General features: G+C 41.0%; 1 protein-coding gene across 1 annotated transcript in view; it reads right to left on the reverse strand.

Annotated features, from left to right (window-relative positions):
* Nucleotides 1-18,684, reverse strand: part of LGR5 (leucine rich repeat containing G protein-coupled receptor 5) — a 222,789-nt gene that overhangs the window by 88,267 nt on the left and 115,838 nt on the right. Inside the window, exon 4 of the mRNA XM_062203223.1 lies at nucleotides 7,897-7,968. Coding sequence (XP_062059207.1) covers nucleotides 7,897-7,968 — 72 coding nt within the window. The remainder of the gene's footprint in view (nucleotides 1-7,896; nucleotides 7,969-18,684) is intronic.

Below are 18,684 nucleotides of genomic sequence, written 5' to 3' on the forward strand. Positions count from 1 at the left end.
TGAGGTTAGCAAACTTGTCAGTTATTCGAGATTCTGCTGTCCAAGCTGGTTGGCTGGTTGACTGTCTCTCTTGGTCTTTGAGTTGCTTTTCCTATCAATGGGACATGGTCAAAAACATCATAGACTTCCATCATGTTGAATATCAAAGGAAATACTTGAAGTCTGGATAATTTCATTCATTGATGGCTACTGAGCTATGCGCCTATGAGAAATGTCCTACCCTAATCAAGCAATCTTTAATGTCTATGTAAACCTGTTCCTCTGGAAGGAGGGTGACGTACTGACTCCTGACTGTACACACTTATAATAGATGTTCCATAGAAGGATCACTCTGATAACAGGGTGTTGGAAGGATTAGGGGGAAAGTAAGAGATAACTGTAGTCATTAGAGTAAGAAATATGAATGCCTCCAAAAGTGGAAATGGAGGGGAAGAGCCTAACATGAGATATGAAATAAGAGGGTTCAAAAGCACTTGGTGACTCACCAGGTGTGGCCAGAGAGGGAGATAAGAAAGTTATGGTGATTGAGACTTTTGGTCTGGGCAGACCATGCAAGATCAAGAATGAATGCTACCCAGCATTATGTAAAGTAAAAATAAAACAGAACTGCATGTTCACTGTGAATGTAATCCAGTAATGTCAACACAGTCTATGTGGCAAAGAGCTGGGAGGTAACAGGCAAAAAATTAATCTTTTATGTATAGGCAATGGCCAAAAACCAAAAAAAGTTCATTTTCTCCTAATTTTTTTAAGTACAAAGGGTTAACTCTTAAAATATCCTCTTTTAAGAGAAACAATTTGTCAATCTGTTTCACACTCCTGAAAGGAAACTTTAATTTATAAATGGCATTACTGTAGGGATTAGAGAACCTATGAGATCACTCTTGCTATTGTTATATCAAAAAATGGTCCTTTATATGTCTTGCATATGATACATTGCCAATGTATCACATAAACTTGTATCTTTGTTTGAGAATGCCTTTGATGAGCCATTAACTACAAGGAAGAAAGCGTTAGTCAAAAGATAAGCCATTGATCTTGGCTAATTCCATATCTGAGATGACTATAATAATGTCAATTATTAACATGGATGACTAAGAGGGAAAAACAGCTAAAAGTGTAAAGAACGTTGCAGTTGCACAATACGGTTTACAGGGATTCTTATACTAAACAGAATTATCAGGAATGAGGTTTTCATGACTAGCATTGCTATTCTGTATTTGGATAAGCATTTTTCCTTCTTAAGTTTTAAGGATATGAACAACTCTCTCACATCTTCCACATATTTGTACATTTTGTGAGACCATTTTGAACAATTCATGAATAGCTGGAGGAACACAGTGATTTAGTTCATTTATAAATTTGGAGACATGAAAGCATTCTCAATTATAGTTAAACATTTTCAATAAAATGAAAATCATGTAGTTCCAAGTCTGTTTATAATATAATTCAATAAAGTACACATATTCTCTGTTATGGTATTATTTGACTACTTTGAAATTTTATTGCCTGGAACCAGTTGGTTATTGGAGTTGAATTTCTCAAAAGATCACTGTAATAATACTTTTAAGATAAATTTTTATCTATATGAACTCATAAATTTGAATTCATATTGGTTTCTGTGATTCACAGTATTGTCAGAGTGGTTGCTGTTTATAAATATTTGTGGACCAAAATGTGCCACCTTTTAATGAATTTCCCATAAAGATGGGAAATTGTTATACTCTAGGGCAAATAATTAAACATCATGATTGCTTAACAGGGAAATTTCTGCTTGTCTTTCTCTTCTCCATCTATTTAATTGTAAACTTATTGTGGTTGCCAGAAAGAAAATCATTGTTTTAGCTTTACCTCTGAAAAGGTAACAATTATTATTATTATTATTTTTGGCATCTCTACAGTTTGGGGAGGCACAGTCTCCAGCAGGTTCACTGAAGTGTAATAATTCAGAGACTAGGAACTGGATGAAAAGTATTTAAAGGAACTCAGCCTTCATCTCTCTGGCATCATTGAGGAGGGCAAGAATATATTTTAAGATCAAATTACATTAAGTTGGTCAGAGATCACTGCCACTGTGAATTTTCCAACAAGGAGATGATCTACACCAGAGTAATATGAGATGTAACTTGTTTGGTTTTATTTTTCTCCATAGAAAACAAAGACTTTCTTTTTGTTAGAGGCACCATTAGTCTCCAAGGAACCACTGGGGTTTGAAATCTAGAGTCATTTTTGAACCTTCCAGTGTCTTCCAGCCAATCATTCACCAAGTTCTCTCCATTTATCTTCATCTCTGAGACTCTCCATTTCCACTGTCTAGTTAAGTCTCTTATCTCTTCACACCTGTGTTACTGCAACAGCCTCTGAGCTGGTCTTTTTGCCTTTGATCTCTTATCTCTTTAATGAATCCTGTAGGCAGCTGCCAGATTAATCTCCCTAAAATTGTACTCGATGTGAGTCCCCTGTTGAGAATCTACAATTCTGCATATCATTCCTTTCAAACCCAAATTTCTCACTCTGATATTCAAGGATCTCCATTCACCTTTTCTCAAACTTTTTTCTGACATCTCTATCCCAGTTGGTATCCCAGGTTTCCAGATATTTTCCACAGTGTTTCTGGGCCTCATGTCCATGAGCATTCCCTACTACCTGGCTACCCAAATGTCACTGATCTTCTGCCTTAATAATACCAGGCTTTTCCTTTTTAGTCATCAACACTAAAAACACTTTTTTTTAACCCTTTGATCCTTTAATCTTATCCTCTTGGTTATCTCATCTTCCTTTTCCTTTTGTCTGCTTACATTTCCTTGTCTTCTGTTACTTCCTTTCCCTTCTGTGTCCTGGCTCTGAAATCCAATAGGATCCCAAATGTTAATAGAGAAAACTGGTGCCTATTTCTAGGTTTGCCTTACGTCTCAGCATTGTGAGCCCCACCTCCTTGTCTTAACTCATTCGTTTTGCTTACTCCTTTTTCCCCTTTTTTGGTCTATTATTAGCAAACATCTATTATGCAGTCTCTTGTGAAGTTATTGACATTTCAGAGTCTCTAGAGTGAAATGTGTAGCTCTGAGGTTATTTTCACAATAAGATACGTGGTCAGATCATGTTTCAGGTTGGAATTATAAATTCTTCTTGGGTTTTCAAACATAGTCTTCAAAAATATGATTTTGAATATGAATATTTGCTAATAGAACAGAGACAATAATGAAGATATGTTTAATTCTCTTTCCTTTCCTATTTACTAACCCATTATCTTTGTGATTGTGCACATTGCAAAATTGCCTTTGCTAGTGAGACCTGGAATGAAAATGAACATGTATTAAATAATATTCATACTTTGGTGGTTGGATAGTACGAATATATAATTCTCTTTGTGAGTAGCAATGGTTTTTCATAGATTGATTTCTTACCTATTAATACAAAATTGTGAGGATACAGAGGGTTAAGTTTTGAGTTTCCATCAAATCAATATAATCTGGCCCTATTTCTCAGATATCTATAATGTCAAAAGTTTCTTGGTAAAATACAACTTACTGTGAATTCTGATTTCATTTTCTATTCTTTTCCAAAAACAAAAAGGAAATTAGGTTACCTTTGATTACATTATTAAAAGTCCAATTTGTGTCTGAGAAGTCATTGGTGTGTCAGAAGCCAAATGCAAATATTGTACAGTGGCAGCCTCAGCGACATGGGCCTGGGCTCTTATTCTTCAGCTGAAGAATTCATAAGCATCAGGAGAGTTAAAAGGATACAAGGGCCGGCGCCGCGGCTAAATAGGCTAATCCTCCGCCTAGCGGTGCCAGCACACTGGGTTCTAGTCCTGGTCGGGGCACCAGATTCTGTCCCGGTTGCCCCTCTTCCAGGCCAGCTCTCTGGAGTGGCCTGGGAGTGCAGTGGAGGATGGCTCAAGTTCTTGGGCCCTGCACCCGCATGGGAGACCAGGAGAAGCACCTGGCTCCTGGCTTCAGATCAGCGCGATGTGCCAGCTGCAACGTGCCGGCCCCAATGGCAAAAAGGAAGACCTTTCTCTCTCTGTCTCTCTCTCTTACTATCCACTCTGCCTGTCAAAAAAAAAAAAAAAAAAAAAAGATACAAATGCACTTATGTGTTTTCATTATGAAAAAAAAATCTTTTATATATGTGGAATAGATGAAAAATTATATCCCTTGAAACTTGATTACTGCTTCTTTCTTTATCTCAGCAATGTTAACAATTTTAATATCAAGTTTATTAAATTTTATTCAATGAAACCACATCTATTTGGGTGGAGCAAAGAATAAGAATGCAGATAATGTATTTCAGTGGTTATCAACCATTTAGGATTTGTAGATTTAGGATTTATAGATTTGTAATAGAACAATAAAATCTTAATTTCTCAAAAAGTATTTTGCATACAAATCACCTAGGGTTTTGTCAAGTAAAGATTCCTTATCAAGTAAGACTAAGTAGGAGCCGGCTGTGGTATAGCAGGTAAAGCTGCCGCCTGCAGTGCCAGCATCCCATATGGACAGTGGTTCGAGTCCCGGCTGCTCCACTTCCAACCCAGCTCTCTGCTATGGCCTGGAAAAGCAGTAGAAGATGGCCCAAGTCCTTGGGCCACTGCACCCATGTGGGAGACCAGGAAGAAGCTCCTGGCTCCGGATCGGCATATGGCCATTGTGGCCAACTGGGGAGTGAAGCATCGGACGTAAGACCTCTCTCTCTCTCCCTCTCTGCCTCTCTGTAACTCAGCCTTTCAAATAAATAAACAAATCTTTGAAAAAATAAAGTTCTCATAAAAAAATTTAAGTAGAGATGCAAGGTTTTGTAGACCACATCACATGTGGCCTCAGCTTTATCTTCCCTAGATTATCAATGGTGTTGATAGGCAGATGTGTGCTGGTTTCAATTTAAAACAAAGCAATGGCACACTTTTACATTCTACTTACATTAATAGCTCATATAGGAATGCAAAGTATGGGTTTTGTTACTATGCAGGTTTGAAAAGAGTTCAGGAAAATAGTTTGTAGATCATCTGGGGGTCAATGGTGCAGGAGGCCAGTTCTATTCATCACGTTAAGAAACACTTAATGCAATTAGGCCAGTTAGAAAATGTTGACATAGGGGTCCCCTCCTCAGAGATTCTGATTTTAACTGTTCTGAGTGCAGCCTGGGCTTTGGAGCTCTTTAGGTGATTCCTATGTGCTGCCATTATTGAGAAGCCCCACTGCAGAAGCTACAAGGACAGGCAAATAAGAAGTGGTAAGCACGTGGGAAGGGCTTCAGGGAGTGAATGTGTAACACAAGGAAAACAGTGAACGCAAGAGTGGGAAAAGGAGGAACTAGGTACAAAAGGGGTTAAGTGACAATCTAAGGATTGACTCCATTCAGGAAGAGATGAGCAACCAAATAGAGGCCTCTTAAATGCTGGCAGCATGGATGAGAGGAGTTGCATCCTTATCATCACTCTTATTCATATGGAGTCATGCAAAGGCTAAAGTGCAGTCTGGAACATGAGTGGAGAATGGGCAAGGAATGTATGTTTGTAATAACCATTAAACTCAAAACTTATGTTTTTATTTTTGGAACTGCTCCAAGGATGCAAGAGAAACACAAGTAAACACCTAAAATACAGAGCAACATAAAACTTTAAAAAGGTTCCCTGTGTCCCAAACCTCTGAACTGGCCTGATGTGTACTATGGCAGGAGGTTCCTTCAGTGGGTACAGTACAGTGTCTGTAGGGTTGGTGGGTAAAACTATGTCTATAATACTTTCTGACAAATCTCAATTCTTAGATCAAAGCTGCAAAAATCAGCGAGGAAAAGTGTCACATCAGCACACACTGTCAGCATTCAACACCTCACCTTGGTCTGTCTGCACTCTGGGCAAAGAGACCTCGATGGACATTACATAACCCAGCTGATAACAATCCAGTGTGACCAGGGGCCAAGTCTCTATCTGGATGCTGTAGTTTGGATGTGGCAAGTGTCATACCAGAAAGGCAACCCTTGGCCTTTCCTCAGGGAACACAGTTTTGTAAGGTTTCAAAACGTAATCCTTTGTGTGAACCAGAAACCAAATGCAAGAGACACCTGGTGAACAGTAACTATCTGGACGGCAAGAAACCAAATCTGAACACCTTTATCGGAGAGCCACCACCCAGTTCGCATGAACAAAAGATTCATGGTTTTCTCTTTCTCAAAGCATCCACTTCTGTTTGTGTTCTGTTTGTGATCTTCTTTCAGCTGATAGTGGCTTTTGGTTACAAACTCTTATCCTTCTATCTACTGTCTGCCTTGCAGCTGTTTAAAGTTCCCATTGGCCACCACCATTATCTCAATTTCAATTCAGCCACTAAATCCTGGGGCCCTGACACAACTCACTGGAGGCTGCTGCTTCCTCTCTTCAGGTAAAGGCTCATGCAACAAAGGGGGAGCGATACTGTCTACTGTCTACTGTCATTAGGGAGCTCCTGAAAATGCAGCTGACCTATCCCATACCACAAAGGGGCCCTTGTGGGCTTGTTTATCTATAGGCTGGTGAAAACCCAGGAAGTCACTTTGTTTGATGGGACTAAAAAGCTCAAAATGATCCCAAGCACAGATTTTCTTTCATTAAAAGGAAAAAAAAAGATCAAAGGATGAAAGTATCACCTCCAAATCTCAAGTTCCTCCTTCTCTTCTGTCACCCCAGTAAAAGGTATTAAGCAAACGACAGTAAAAGTTAACTGATGGATTCTTCCTAACGATTTCAACAGAATCTGCAGTATTTATTTGCCTTTTTTCTGCATTTATCTCCCTCATCACTCAAGACCAGGCACCGGTGTTTTGTTTGACAGACGGAGATCTCCAGCGTGAGTTAAGTGAGAATGCGTATTGCACACACGTATATTGGAAACCATGCCATGTACTGTAAACATTCACACATGCTCATGAGAAGATTGACTGACCAGCAGTCACAGCCAAGAGTTGTTAAGTGATCACAGTAAACAATGGTTTACAACCCCAGTTCCAAAGCAGCTAGCTGGTGAGAATGTTCCTTTTGTGAGTAATAACCAGTTTTATTTATTCAGAGGTTTTAAGTCATTGGGTGTGTTGGTGGGGGGTAGGTTGTGGGGAGGGCCAGGGGAGCCTAAGGGGAGAGAACGTCCAGATAGAGAGGACCCCAACTTAGAGTAGGGAACACCAGCGCTGTTGCTGGGCGCATTTGTATGTCTGCAAGTGCTTGTAGGTGGCGTCCAGGTGTGGTTGTGAATGCAAGGTACGGATATAAATATCCATGGGATTGTTTGGGGCTATGTTAGTGTATCTGTGTGTGGCAAAGGGGAAGCTCTGGGTTTGTAGCCCTGAGCAGTAGGGCTTCAGGACACACAGGCAGATCTCAGTCTCCTGACTTGAAGTTCACTAATGTATATACAGAACTTAAAATAATAAACTTCAGTGTTTGACTCAGCAAAAGTTGATTGCAAGACAGCTCAGGTCATCTGAAAACAAAAGAAACTGAAGATGCCAAGATGTCTAGATTGTGATATATATATATATATATACATATATATATATTTTTTTTTGGTAAAAGGAAAGCATTCTTTCTTCTTTCAGTTCAGGAACAAAGATGTTACAGGGAAACGTAGAACAAGATTCTGGGAGCAGATGCTTTGTCTTGACATACCAACACATATGAGAGGCTTTTGGCTTCAAAAGCAGTAATCAGATCTCCACCCTGAAATCCAAACTCCAACACCAGTCCTTCCCATACATATTAATAAGGGTGTGAAGAATTATTGCTGTAAAGGACTCTCATTCATCATTTATTTAGGCCTGATCCTCAACTAAGGAACATATTAAAATGATCAACTGGCTATTTCCATTCTCTTTCCCAAGATGATCCTGCATTTTGTAATTTCCAATATACATACTTACAGGGATTGCAGGCTTCGCAAGTTCTGCAGTGCTTCTGTGGGTACCTGTCTTAGCTGATTATTCTGCAGCATGCTGTATATTAAAACAAAGAAAAAAATCTTAGTGAAAATTAACAATAATTAACAATAACTAACTATAAGAGTGCCAGGCAATGTTCCAGGTGTCAGAAAAATAGCAGAGCCTGAGACAAAATCTGGACTCTCAGGCAGGTTAGTTTTTTTTTTTTTTTTTTAATATTTATTTATTTATTTGAAAGTCAGAGTTACAGAGAGGCAGAGAGAGGCAGAGAGAAAGAGAGAGAGAGAGGTCTTCTATCCACTGATTCACTCCCCAGATGGCCGCCATGGCTGGAGCTGCACCAATTCGAAGCCAGGAACCAGGAGCTTCTTCCTGGTCTCCAACTCCCAGGCTAAAGCAGAGAGCTGGACTGGATGTAGAGCAGCCAGGTCTCTAACCAGCATCCATATGGGATGCCAGAACTGTATGCAGAGGCTTTACCTGCAGTGCCACAGCGCCAGCCTCCTCTACCCCGTCTCTCTCTCTCTCTCTCTCTTTTTTTTTTTTTTTTTGACAGGCAGAGTGGACAGTGAGAGAGACAGAGACAGAAAGGTCTTCCTTTGCCGCTGGTTCACCCTCCAATGGCCGCCGCGGCCGGTGTGCTGCGGCCGGCGCACTGCGCTGATCCCAAGGCAGGAGCCAGTTGCTTCTCCTGGTCTCCCATGGGATGTAGGGCCCAAGCACTTGGGCCATCCTCCACTGCACTCCCAGACCATAGCAGAGAGCTGGCCTGGAAGAGGGGCAACCGGGACAGAATCTGGCGCCCCGACTGGGACTAGAACCTGGTGTGCCGGCGTAGCAAGGCGGAGGACTAGCCTAGTGAGCCGCGGTGCCGGCCTCCCCCCTCCCTTTTAATATTTACTTATTTAAGGGGAGGTTTCATTTCCATGGGGAATACAAGTTATTAAAAATGCACAAATGAACATATACCACAAGGCAAATGATAAGTGCTATGAATACAAAAACAAAACCTGGACTGGCAGTGGATGGTAACAGGGGGTGAGATTTTTATTTTAATGCTGCTCAGGGAAGGTCTCCCTGAGGGGGTGATATTTAGGTGGAACCTAGAAGGAGGTCAGGGAGCCAATCATGTGAACATCTGGGAAGAGTTACTGAGGAAGTGGAAAAAGCAAATGCAAAGGGCCTGAGGCCAGACCTTCTTGATTTTTTTTTGAAGGAGCAGCAAAGGCTCCATTGAGACTGAGGAGGAATGAGAGAGGGCGAGAGACGGGAGACAGCACGTGAAGCTGTCATGGAGGACTCTGCAGGCTACAACAAGGCTAATGGTAAGTGCGATGAGAAACCCCTGTTGAAGGGTTTAAGTACAGAAACAAAATGATTTGTTTTCAAAGGCTCACTCCTGTGGCTGTATACATTAGACAAAATGCAAATAGGATGAACAGTAGGAGGCTATGAAGAATCTTCTCCCTTCTTGTGCATGACCATATTTTGATAAAAAAACTAAATTATTTTTGTGAAGAATTGGTGCTTTGCTCTTAGGTTGAACAGGTCCCCCCCCCCCAACCCCCAACACGGGAACTACAGAATAGAAACACCTGGCAACAATAAAATAAAAGCATATCATTGCTGGTAGGAAAAGAATATGGAAAAATTCCCAGTAGAGTCCTTATATTTTTCTACTTTTTAAATACATGTTTATAACAATAATTTTGGAGCATATTTTTTCTGTAATATTCATGGTCTGTGTAAGCCTGAGGCCGACTATTTTAAGAAAGTAGGAATTTTAAGGAAATATTTCAATGTATCAGGTAACAAACTGACATTAGGTTTCAGACACAATTTTCGTGTTCTTTGATCTTGACAACTGAAGTTTCATTTTATTTCATTATATAATGAGCTGGGATTCAACCCCAGGTTTGTCTAACTCCAAAGCTTGGGGTACTTTCCACTTCATCATATAGAATTCTCTTGAGGCATATTGGCTGAATGCACACATTCTCAGGTCATTTGGTTAAGTGCATGGGTTTTCAAGTGCAATTACCTATTCCCTACCACTGGCCATGGGGCCTCAGGAAAATCACCGAATTTCTCCATGCCTTAGCGACCAGGAAGGACATCCACCTCACAGAGCTTATTGTGATGATTCAATGAGTGAAAGTACACAGAACAATACTTGTTACACGGGAGGCAATCAAGAGATGTTGGACCATTTTACACATTCCTTAATAAACCCTTTCTCGAAACTAATGATATAGTAGCATTGTGCTGGGTATGACACTTTAATTGAGTCACAGAAAAATAAAACTCTATGCCAGCAGTTCTCAAACTTTAGGGCCCATCAGAATTTACTGGAAGGCTTGTTAAAACACAGATTGCCAGGCCCCACTCCCAGTTTCTGGTTCAGTAGGTGTGGTCAAGGGCCAGGGTACTTCTCAGCAGTTCCCAGGTGACATGGATATTGCTAAGCAGGGTACCACCCACTGAGAACACCCCATACTATGCTATTTCATTCTTTCCCCTCAATTTTTATTTGTCTATTTGAGATGGAGAGGGAGATCTAGAGCTAGAGGGAGTGAGGACAAGAGATAGGGAAAGAGAATGGGAGGGAGGGGGAGAGAGAAAGAAAGAGAGAGAGAGAGAGAGAGAGAGAGAGAGAACCCATCTCCCATCCCTGCTGTTCACTCCACAAAAGACCCCAATGGCTAAGGCAGGGTCAGGCTGAAGTCAGGAGACAGAACTCAATCCAGGTCTCCTAGGTGGATGGCAGAAGCCCAGTTATTTACATCATCATTGCTGCCTCCCAGGGTTTGAACTGGAGAGAAGCTGGAGTCAGGAGCTGGAGCTGGAGGTCAAGCCCAAAGCACTCCAGTGTGGGACACTGGTGTCTTTTTTATTTTTATTTATTTATTTATTTATTTTTATTTTTTGACAGGCAGAGTGGACAGTGAGAGAGAGAGACAGAGAGAAAGGTCTTCCTTTTGCCGTTGGTTCACTCTCCAATGGCCGCTGCGGTTGGTGCGCTGCGGCCGGCGCACCGCGCTGATCCGATGGCAGGAGCCAGTGCTTCTCCTGGTCTCCCATGGGGTGCAGGGCCCAAGCACTTGGGCCATCCTCCACTGCACTCCCTGGCCACAGCAGAGAGCTGGCCTGGAAGAGGGGCAACTGGGACAGAATCCGGCGCCCCGACAGAATCCAGCGCCCCAACCGGGACTAGAGCCCGGTGTGCCGGCGCCGCAAGGCGGAGGATTAGCCTATTGAGCCGCGGCGCTGGCCTGAGATTGTTTTCTTAGAAATTTAATTGTGTCATTTGTATGAGGGGATCTTCAAAATTTGTGAAAAATGTGTATTATGAAATAACTACACATGCATTTAAAATATTTTATATCAAAATAAACATTTTAATTCCATTTCCATGAACATTTTGATGTCAACTCATATTCCAATAGTCCTACTCAACTAATTTTATTATGTTAAACTTGAATTTAATCTAAATTATCTAAATTTCATAAATCAAAACTCTCAGTTGTATTGGTTCCTTATGAATAGAGTTGAATTTTAGGGAGATCTCATACTTCACTTACTGGTTAGGGAACTTCAATTTGAATTCCATATCCTGAATAATTTACCTGAATATTAAAAGTGTAGATTTCTGTGCTATTTTACATTTGTCTAAGTCGTTTCAATCCACTAATTTTAAGTTCATTTAATAACATTTTCTAAGCCAACTCATTTACTCAGTGATAAACTTAAATGATTGTTAGACATATAAAGAATTTAATAGATGGTTATTGCTGGTATTGAATTGTCCTTCTGTGCTTTGCTAACCAAACCGTGAAACTCTTAAAAAGCTGGCTTTCTTAAAGTATCTGGAAAATGGGAGTAGAAAAGAGATATTTAGATAGCTTTCCTTCACTGAATAGCTGCAAATTTCTCAGTTGCTTTATATATCTTACTTTTAAAAATGGACCATAAATTAGCTTTACTAATGATAACTTTTAAAGCTACCCCCAAGTTAACTTGCAGAGATTTGATTTCTTAATTTACTTTTACCAGTAAAACACAAAAATGTAACTCAAAAATTTAAGCCCTGATCGCGCCCCAAATAAAGAACTTTAGTTTAATTACTTTCAAATGACAAAATAAGAGCAAATTATCTCCATTATATCCTTATAAGTCTCCAGTGAGTTAATTAGAAAATCCTGTTGTTGTTTAAAATATTCCAACGGGAGAGAAAACAATGAAAGGGTTTATAGCACAACAGAGTGCAATTAAAACAGAAAGCACTCCCAACACAGCTGCTGGGTTCTTGGGCAAATGCTCCTCACTGAGTACACTGCACACAAGCAGAACTTACTGAATATAGATGTAAGCATTTACTTTCCTTTTATCCTTCACATATGGGTAAGAAAGGGAAATGAAACACTATCTCTAGAGACAAAGGATGACTTCCTATTTTCTTAATTTCTTTCTCTGAGGAGCTTTAAAATATTCACTATTTTATACAGCTTCCCCATGCTACTGTCCTACCCACTTTGCTAGTCTCTTCTTCCCTTTCCCCTTTCCCTCCTCCTCTGCCTTCTTGCCAAGAAGACTAAAGAACACCAGGTAAGGCAAAGCAGAGGCACATGAAAGAACCTCTTCATTTGGGACCTCGTGGCGATGTCCTGGTTCTGGGGTATGCCCTCTGCCTAACTGTCTCACGTGTAGCTATCAAGTCAATGTCAAGGTTCTAGTCTGGGTCTATATGGATTTTGGGGAATTTGGGTTAATTGTGACTCTTCTGTGGTTTCCATGTGGCTTTGGGTTTGGTGCTGGGGTACATGAGGATTAGTTGTTCCTTGACTGAATGGCTTACACAAGAAAATGGACCTTTGTTGAGGATAGCCTGCTTCAGAACTCCAGCAGATTAGCTATCTCGCAATACAGAACCAATAATTTATTTTTTTGTTGATCCAATAGTTATGGGGATAATAATCTTTTTTTTTTTTTTTAACTTTTATTTAATGAATATAAATTTCCAGTGTACAGCTTATGGATTACAATGGCTTCCCCCCCCCCATAACTTCCCTCCCACCCGCAGCCCTCCCCTCTCCCGCTCCCTCTCCCCTTCCATTTGCATCAAGATTCATTTTCAATTCTCTTTATATACAGAAGATCAATTTAGTATAAAGATTTCAACAGTTTGCACCCACATAGAAACACAAAGTGAAACATACTGTTGGAGTACTAGTTATAGCATTAAATCACAATGGACAGCACATTAAGGACAGAGATCCCACATGAGGAGCAAGTGCACAGTGGCTCCTGTTGTTGACCCAACAAATTGACACTCTAGTTTATGGCGCCAGTAACCATCCTAGGCTGTCGTCATGAGTTGCCAAGGCTATGGAAGCCTTCCAAGTTTGCCGACTCTGATCATATTTAGACGAGGTCATAAAAGACAGAGTGAGGATAGTAACCAATGATCCTAAGAGTGGCATTTACCAGGTTTGAACAATTATACAGCATTAAGTGGGGAAGAGGACCATCAGTACACACAGGTTGGGAGTGAGCCATTGGTGGTAGAGTAGAGGTTATGATTACAAAGGAATGAGGCCCAAGTGCACTAGACAGGGCCTAGAACAAAGGACAGAGTCATTATTAGAGGAGCTAAGAAAGGTGCTGTCTAAGCTACAATTAAGTTTTCTGATTGAGAGGCAAATAGAACCTGATAGAAGGGGCTTGATAATAATCTGGTGGGCTTTAGGCCTTGTAAATTCAGAGGCCCAGACCTATCTATCTCTTCACATGGGGTATATCCTAAGAGAGGTGTGAACCTCCTAGGGGAAGGCACTCTGTTGACTTTCATTACTTGGCTGGCCTGGGAGGAGAGCTGGCCAGGTAAAGGCAGGTGGCATCTCTAACAAGAAATTTACAGTTCTGCCTGCAATGTTGCTGACCCTACTTGACCATCCCCTCAGCTGCAGTGGTCACTTTGGAAGCTGGGCTGAGTGAAGGGCTTTTCAGCTTAGAGCCAATAAGATCTGTGGCTCTGACCTAGGCATCCTTCGACTCCAGGGCAGGTCCATTTCCAGTGATCCAACTCTTGGCAGAGCTGCCAGGGCTCTTCACAAGCTGACTTCTGCTGAAGCCCAGGCTTACCACATTGAAAGCCACTGCAGTGGACTGGCCTGTTGGGTCTCCTTGAAGGCAGATCACTGTACAGATCAGCCATTAATAGGCCTGCCACCCATTGCTTCTGATGCCGAGCTTTCTTTTCCTCCTGGTTTGTGTTAAAGCAGACCAGAGGATGCAAGTCAAGGGAGTGCCCGTTTCCCATCTCTAATCTTCGGTGGCCTGAACTACAAGTCTATAGTCACAGGCATGTTCTGTAGTAGTTTTTCTAAGGTAGACAATGCCCATGAGGAAAATTATATTCTCACTTTAAAACTTTCTTTCCCTTTGGTCTGAAAGGGAGGTTTTTTCTACTTACTGTATACTTCGCTGATGGCGAAGTGAATCTAGCTATGAGATTATTATTTGAGTTCTTATTTTGGCTATGCTATTGCAGAAAAATGTTAGCCATCTCTTTTATAAGGTCTAAAGATTAAATTGTGCATCCTACAGATTCCTTCATAATAGAGTTAGTTTCCTACCTTGAAGAGAATAGAGAAATGAAAGAACAAGTTGGGCTTAGAATAGAGAAATGAGGGAGCAAGTCCTAGATAGCTTGCTGACAATTTAAAATTATAAACTCATCAACCAACAAGAGGCACTTGCTTACTTCACAGTATTTTTGAAAGCACCTGTAGGATTTTACAAGTATTTAACCCTTTAAGCCTCTGGGGCTTTCTCATTAAGATAACTATCATGTCTCCAAAATATCTGGTTGAAATAAGATTTCTTAAAATCATGACATAACATAGACCAAATTTGATCATTGTTACAAGGTGATTATTCAAATTTTTGAAAAAAGCACATATTTAAATAACCCATAGCTCTTAATAAAAATTCAGCTGTTTTTGAACAATTAGAATTTAACAGACATCAAGAGAACATAATAGATTAACACATTGCTTTAACAGAGCATCAGAGTTTAATTCTATGTCAAAGAGAAATTGAGCTTCCTGTGATCTTTTGCTGTGAGGTTTCCTTCCTTTACCTTCTTTCATAGTGGTGACCATGTTTCTGTGTTTCTGTGTGTAAGACATCTTTAAGCATCTTTTGCAGGGCAGGATGAGTGGCAACAAATTCTTTCAGTTTCTGTTTGCTATGAAAAGTCTTAATTTCACCTTCATTCACAAATGAGAGCTTTGCAGGATATAGTATTCTGGGCTGGCAGTTTTTCTCTCTTAGTACCTGGGCTATGTCTCGCCATTCCCTTCTAGCTTGTAGGGTTTCTGATGAGAAGTCTGCTGTGAGTCTAATTGGAGATCCTCTAAGAGTGATCTGACGTTTCTCTCTTGCACCTTTTAGGATCTTTTCTTTATGTTTCACTGTGGTGAGTTTGATTACAACATGTCGTGGTGAGGATCTCTTTTGGTCATGTTTATTAGGGGTTCTATAAGCTTCCTGTACTAAGATGCCTCTGTCCTTCTCCAAACCTGGGAAATTTTCTGCTAGTATCTCACTGAAAATGCCTTCTAATCCTTTCTCCCTCTCCATGCCTTCAGGAACTCCTAGAACCCGAATGTTGGGTTTTTTAATGGTATCCTGTAGATTCCCGACAATATTTTTTAGATTTCTAATTTCTTCTTCTTTTCTTTGGTTTGCCTGTTTCCTTTCCTGTTCTCTGTCTTCTAAGTCTGATATTCTCTCTTCTGCTTCGCCCATTCTGTTTTTAAGGCTCTCTAATGTGTTTGTCATTTGATCTATTGAACTCTTCATTTCATTATGATTTCTAGTCACTATCAGAGTTTCTTGTTCCACTAGTTGTTTCATTTCATTTTGATTCCTCCTTAATATTTCACTTTCACGAGAGAGATTTTCTATCTTGTCCATGAAGGATTTCTGTAGTTCAAGAATTTGTTTTTGAGAACTTCTTAATGTTCTTATCAATTTTTTGAGATCTGCTTCTTGCATTTCTTTGATCTCATCATCTTCATAGTCTTGAATTGGGGTGTCTTTTTCATTTGGGGGCGTCATAGTGTCTTCCTTGTTCTTGTTAGCTTGGTTTTTGCGTTTGTTGTTTGGCATGTTGGAGATATTTGGTTTCTTCACTGTGGTTTTTTTTCTTGTTACACTATGGCTCTATATTAAGTGGACTGTCTGCTTTCAGTGGAGCCTTAGAGGCTTGAGATGAGTGTGGACTGAGAGCTGTGTTTGGTTCCTCAGGGTTGAGGGTGTGTCAAGGATTACACTCCCAGGTTAGGTGTGGTAAATCTCTCTTTCTTTTTTTGACTTAAAAGGGAAGTAATTCCGCACAGCTGAACGTAATTGGAGGTAGTTAGCAGGCAAATGATATACCCACAGGAGCCAGAGATCGGAAGCTCTTTCCCAAGGACCACACAGGGAATCTCTGCTGCCCTCAGTGTGGGCTCCAATTCTCCTGCAGTCTCCCACTGGGTTGCCAAGTTAGATGCTAATCTCCTGTTATTTCACCCCTCCCCCCAGAGTCAGGTTTTTCTGCTAGGCTCAGGGCCGGTGTAGACCTGAGGTCGCCCTGCTTATGACGTATGTCCAAAATGGCGCCTGCTCTGTCTTGCTCGCCTTTGAGAGGTGAGCGGAGAGAGAGAAACTTGTGTCCGTATCAGTCACTTTTTTTATTTTTTTTCTCTCTCTTCTAGTTAGCCTGGTGAACTTTTCCCCACGGAGTTTCAAGCCTCGTTCCCTCTAGCCTCCTCTTTCCGCTTGCCTGCTGGTATCTCGGGCTATGGAGGTTCGGCTCACCTCGCGTTCCAGCGCTGGTGCATTGAGTCTGCCGCTGGTGTCCCGAACTTGGGCTCCCACGCTCTCCACGCAGGTCCACTGTGAATCACTAGTTCCGGAAGAGTTTCCTATGCTGTTTCATCCCCTACTCTTCCTTGACCCTGCAGTATCTCCACTTTTATTAACCTGTGTGTCTTGCTGAACTATCAATGTGCTCCCTTCCTATTCCGCCATCTTGCCGCCTCCCGGGGATAATAATCTTAAATTTTAGTGATTTCTTTAGAGATTACTGTAATAAGATTTCAGATATAAAGCAGCAATTGCCAAGGCTGGCTGTTATCTTCATTCTCCATCTTTTTTTTTTTTTTTAAGATTTATTTATTTGCTTGAAAGTCAGAGTTACACAGACAGAGAAGGAGAGGCAGAGAGAGAGGGGGAGAGGTCTTCCATGCGCTGGTTCACTCCCCAATTGGCCGCAATGGCTGGAGCTATGCCGATCCAAAACCAGGACCCAGGAGCTTCTTCCACACATGGGTACAGGGGCCCAAAGACTCGGGCCATCTTCCACTGCTTTCCTAGGCCATAGCAGAAAACTGGATTGAAAGTGGAGCAGCCAGGTCTCGAACCAGCACCCATATGGGATGCCAGCACTATAGGTGGTGGCTTTACCCCCTACACCACAGCACCAGCCCCCATTCTTTATCTTAATGGATATCATAATTATCTTTCTTTTCTTTTACCACAGGCCCTCCTACCTGTTAGAGCCTGAGATGAATATTACTTCTATATTTAATTTTTCATCTCCTACAATACAATTAGTTATTTCTTTTTCCAAGACACTTAAAATTTTATACATATATAAATCTACATATATAAAAATCTATCTATCTATATATATGTATATATATATTATAGTGAGGAGCTCTCAGCCACTGATCCACTCCCCAAATGCCTACAAAGGCCAGGGCTGGGCCTAGGGGCAGAGCCAGGAACTGCAAACTTAATCCAAGTCTCTTACATGAGTTTCAGACTCTCAACTACTTGAGCCACCCCTGATGCCTCCCAGGGTGCATATTAAGAGGAAACTGGAACTGCAAGCAGAGCTGGCACCTAAACCCATGCACTCTAAGAGGAATCATGAGTGTAGGGATAGGTCTGTCATTTTTAGCATTTTACCCCAGCCCTATGGTTTTCAGGCCTATTGGTTTAAAATGCTCCTTTTAATAGCAAATATTTCACAATGTCTCTTCTACCATACACACATGAAATTCATATATAGCTGATCCATACACACCATTTCAGAAAAAGAAGTAAATACAGTGTACTGCCCTAACTATATTTTAAAGGAGAAATCTATGAAGAGTATTTACAGCAAAATGATATATGTATCACTACACACAGGAAGCTTACATGTCACTACCCTAGGAGACTTTTTTTATGAGTGAATCAAATGCTTGCCTATCATTCATAGGAGATGCATCTTTTTTCTTTTTCTTTCTTTCTTTCTTTTTTTTTTTTTTAAATACAAAGGAACGTAGATGAGGAGGTAGGGTCAGACTTATGGTTTGGGATGAGCAGCTGTTTTTTTTTAAGAGTTATTTATTTATTCAAAAAAGAGAGGGAGCGACAGAGAGAGAGGTCTTCCATCTGCTGGTTCACTCTCCAGATGATTGCAATGGCCAGGGCTGTGTCAGGCTGAAGCCAGAGGCCAAGAGTTTCATCTGGGTCTACCATGTGGGTGGCAGGGGCCTAAGCACTTGAACCATCTTCTGCTACTTTCCTAGGCACATTAGCAGGGAGCTGGATCAGAAATGGAGTGGCCAGGACATCAACCAGCACCCATATGGAATGCTGAAGTCATAGACAGCGGTTTTACCTGCTACACCACAATGCTGGCACCTGCCATTTGTTAACAAGTTGGTG

This window comes from Lepus europaeus, chromosome 10 (assembly GCF_033115175.1).
Source record: "Lepus europaeus isolate LE1 chromosome 10, mLepTim1.pri, whole genome shotgun sequence".
NCBI classification, from domain to species: Eukaryota; Metazoa; Chordata; class Mammalia; order Lagomorpha; family Leporidae; genus Lepus; species Lepus europaeus.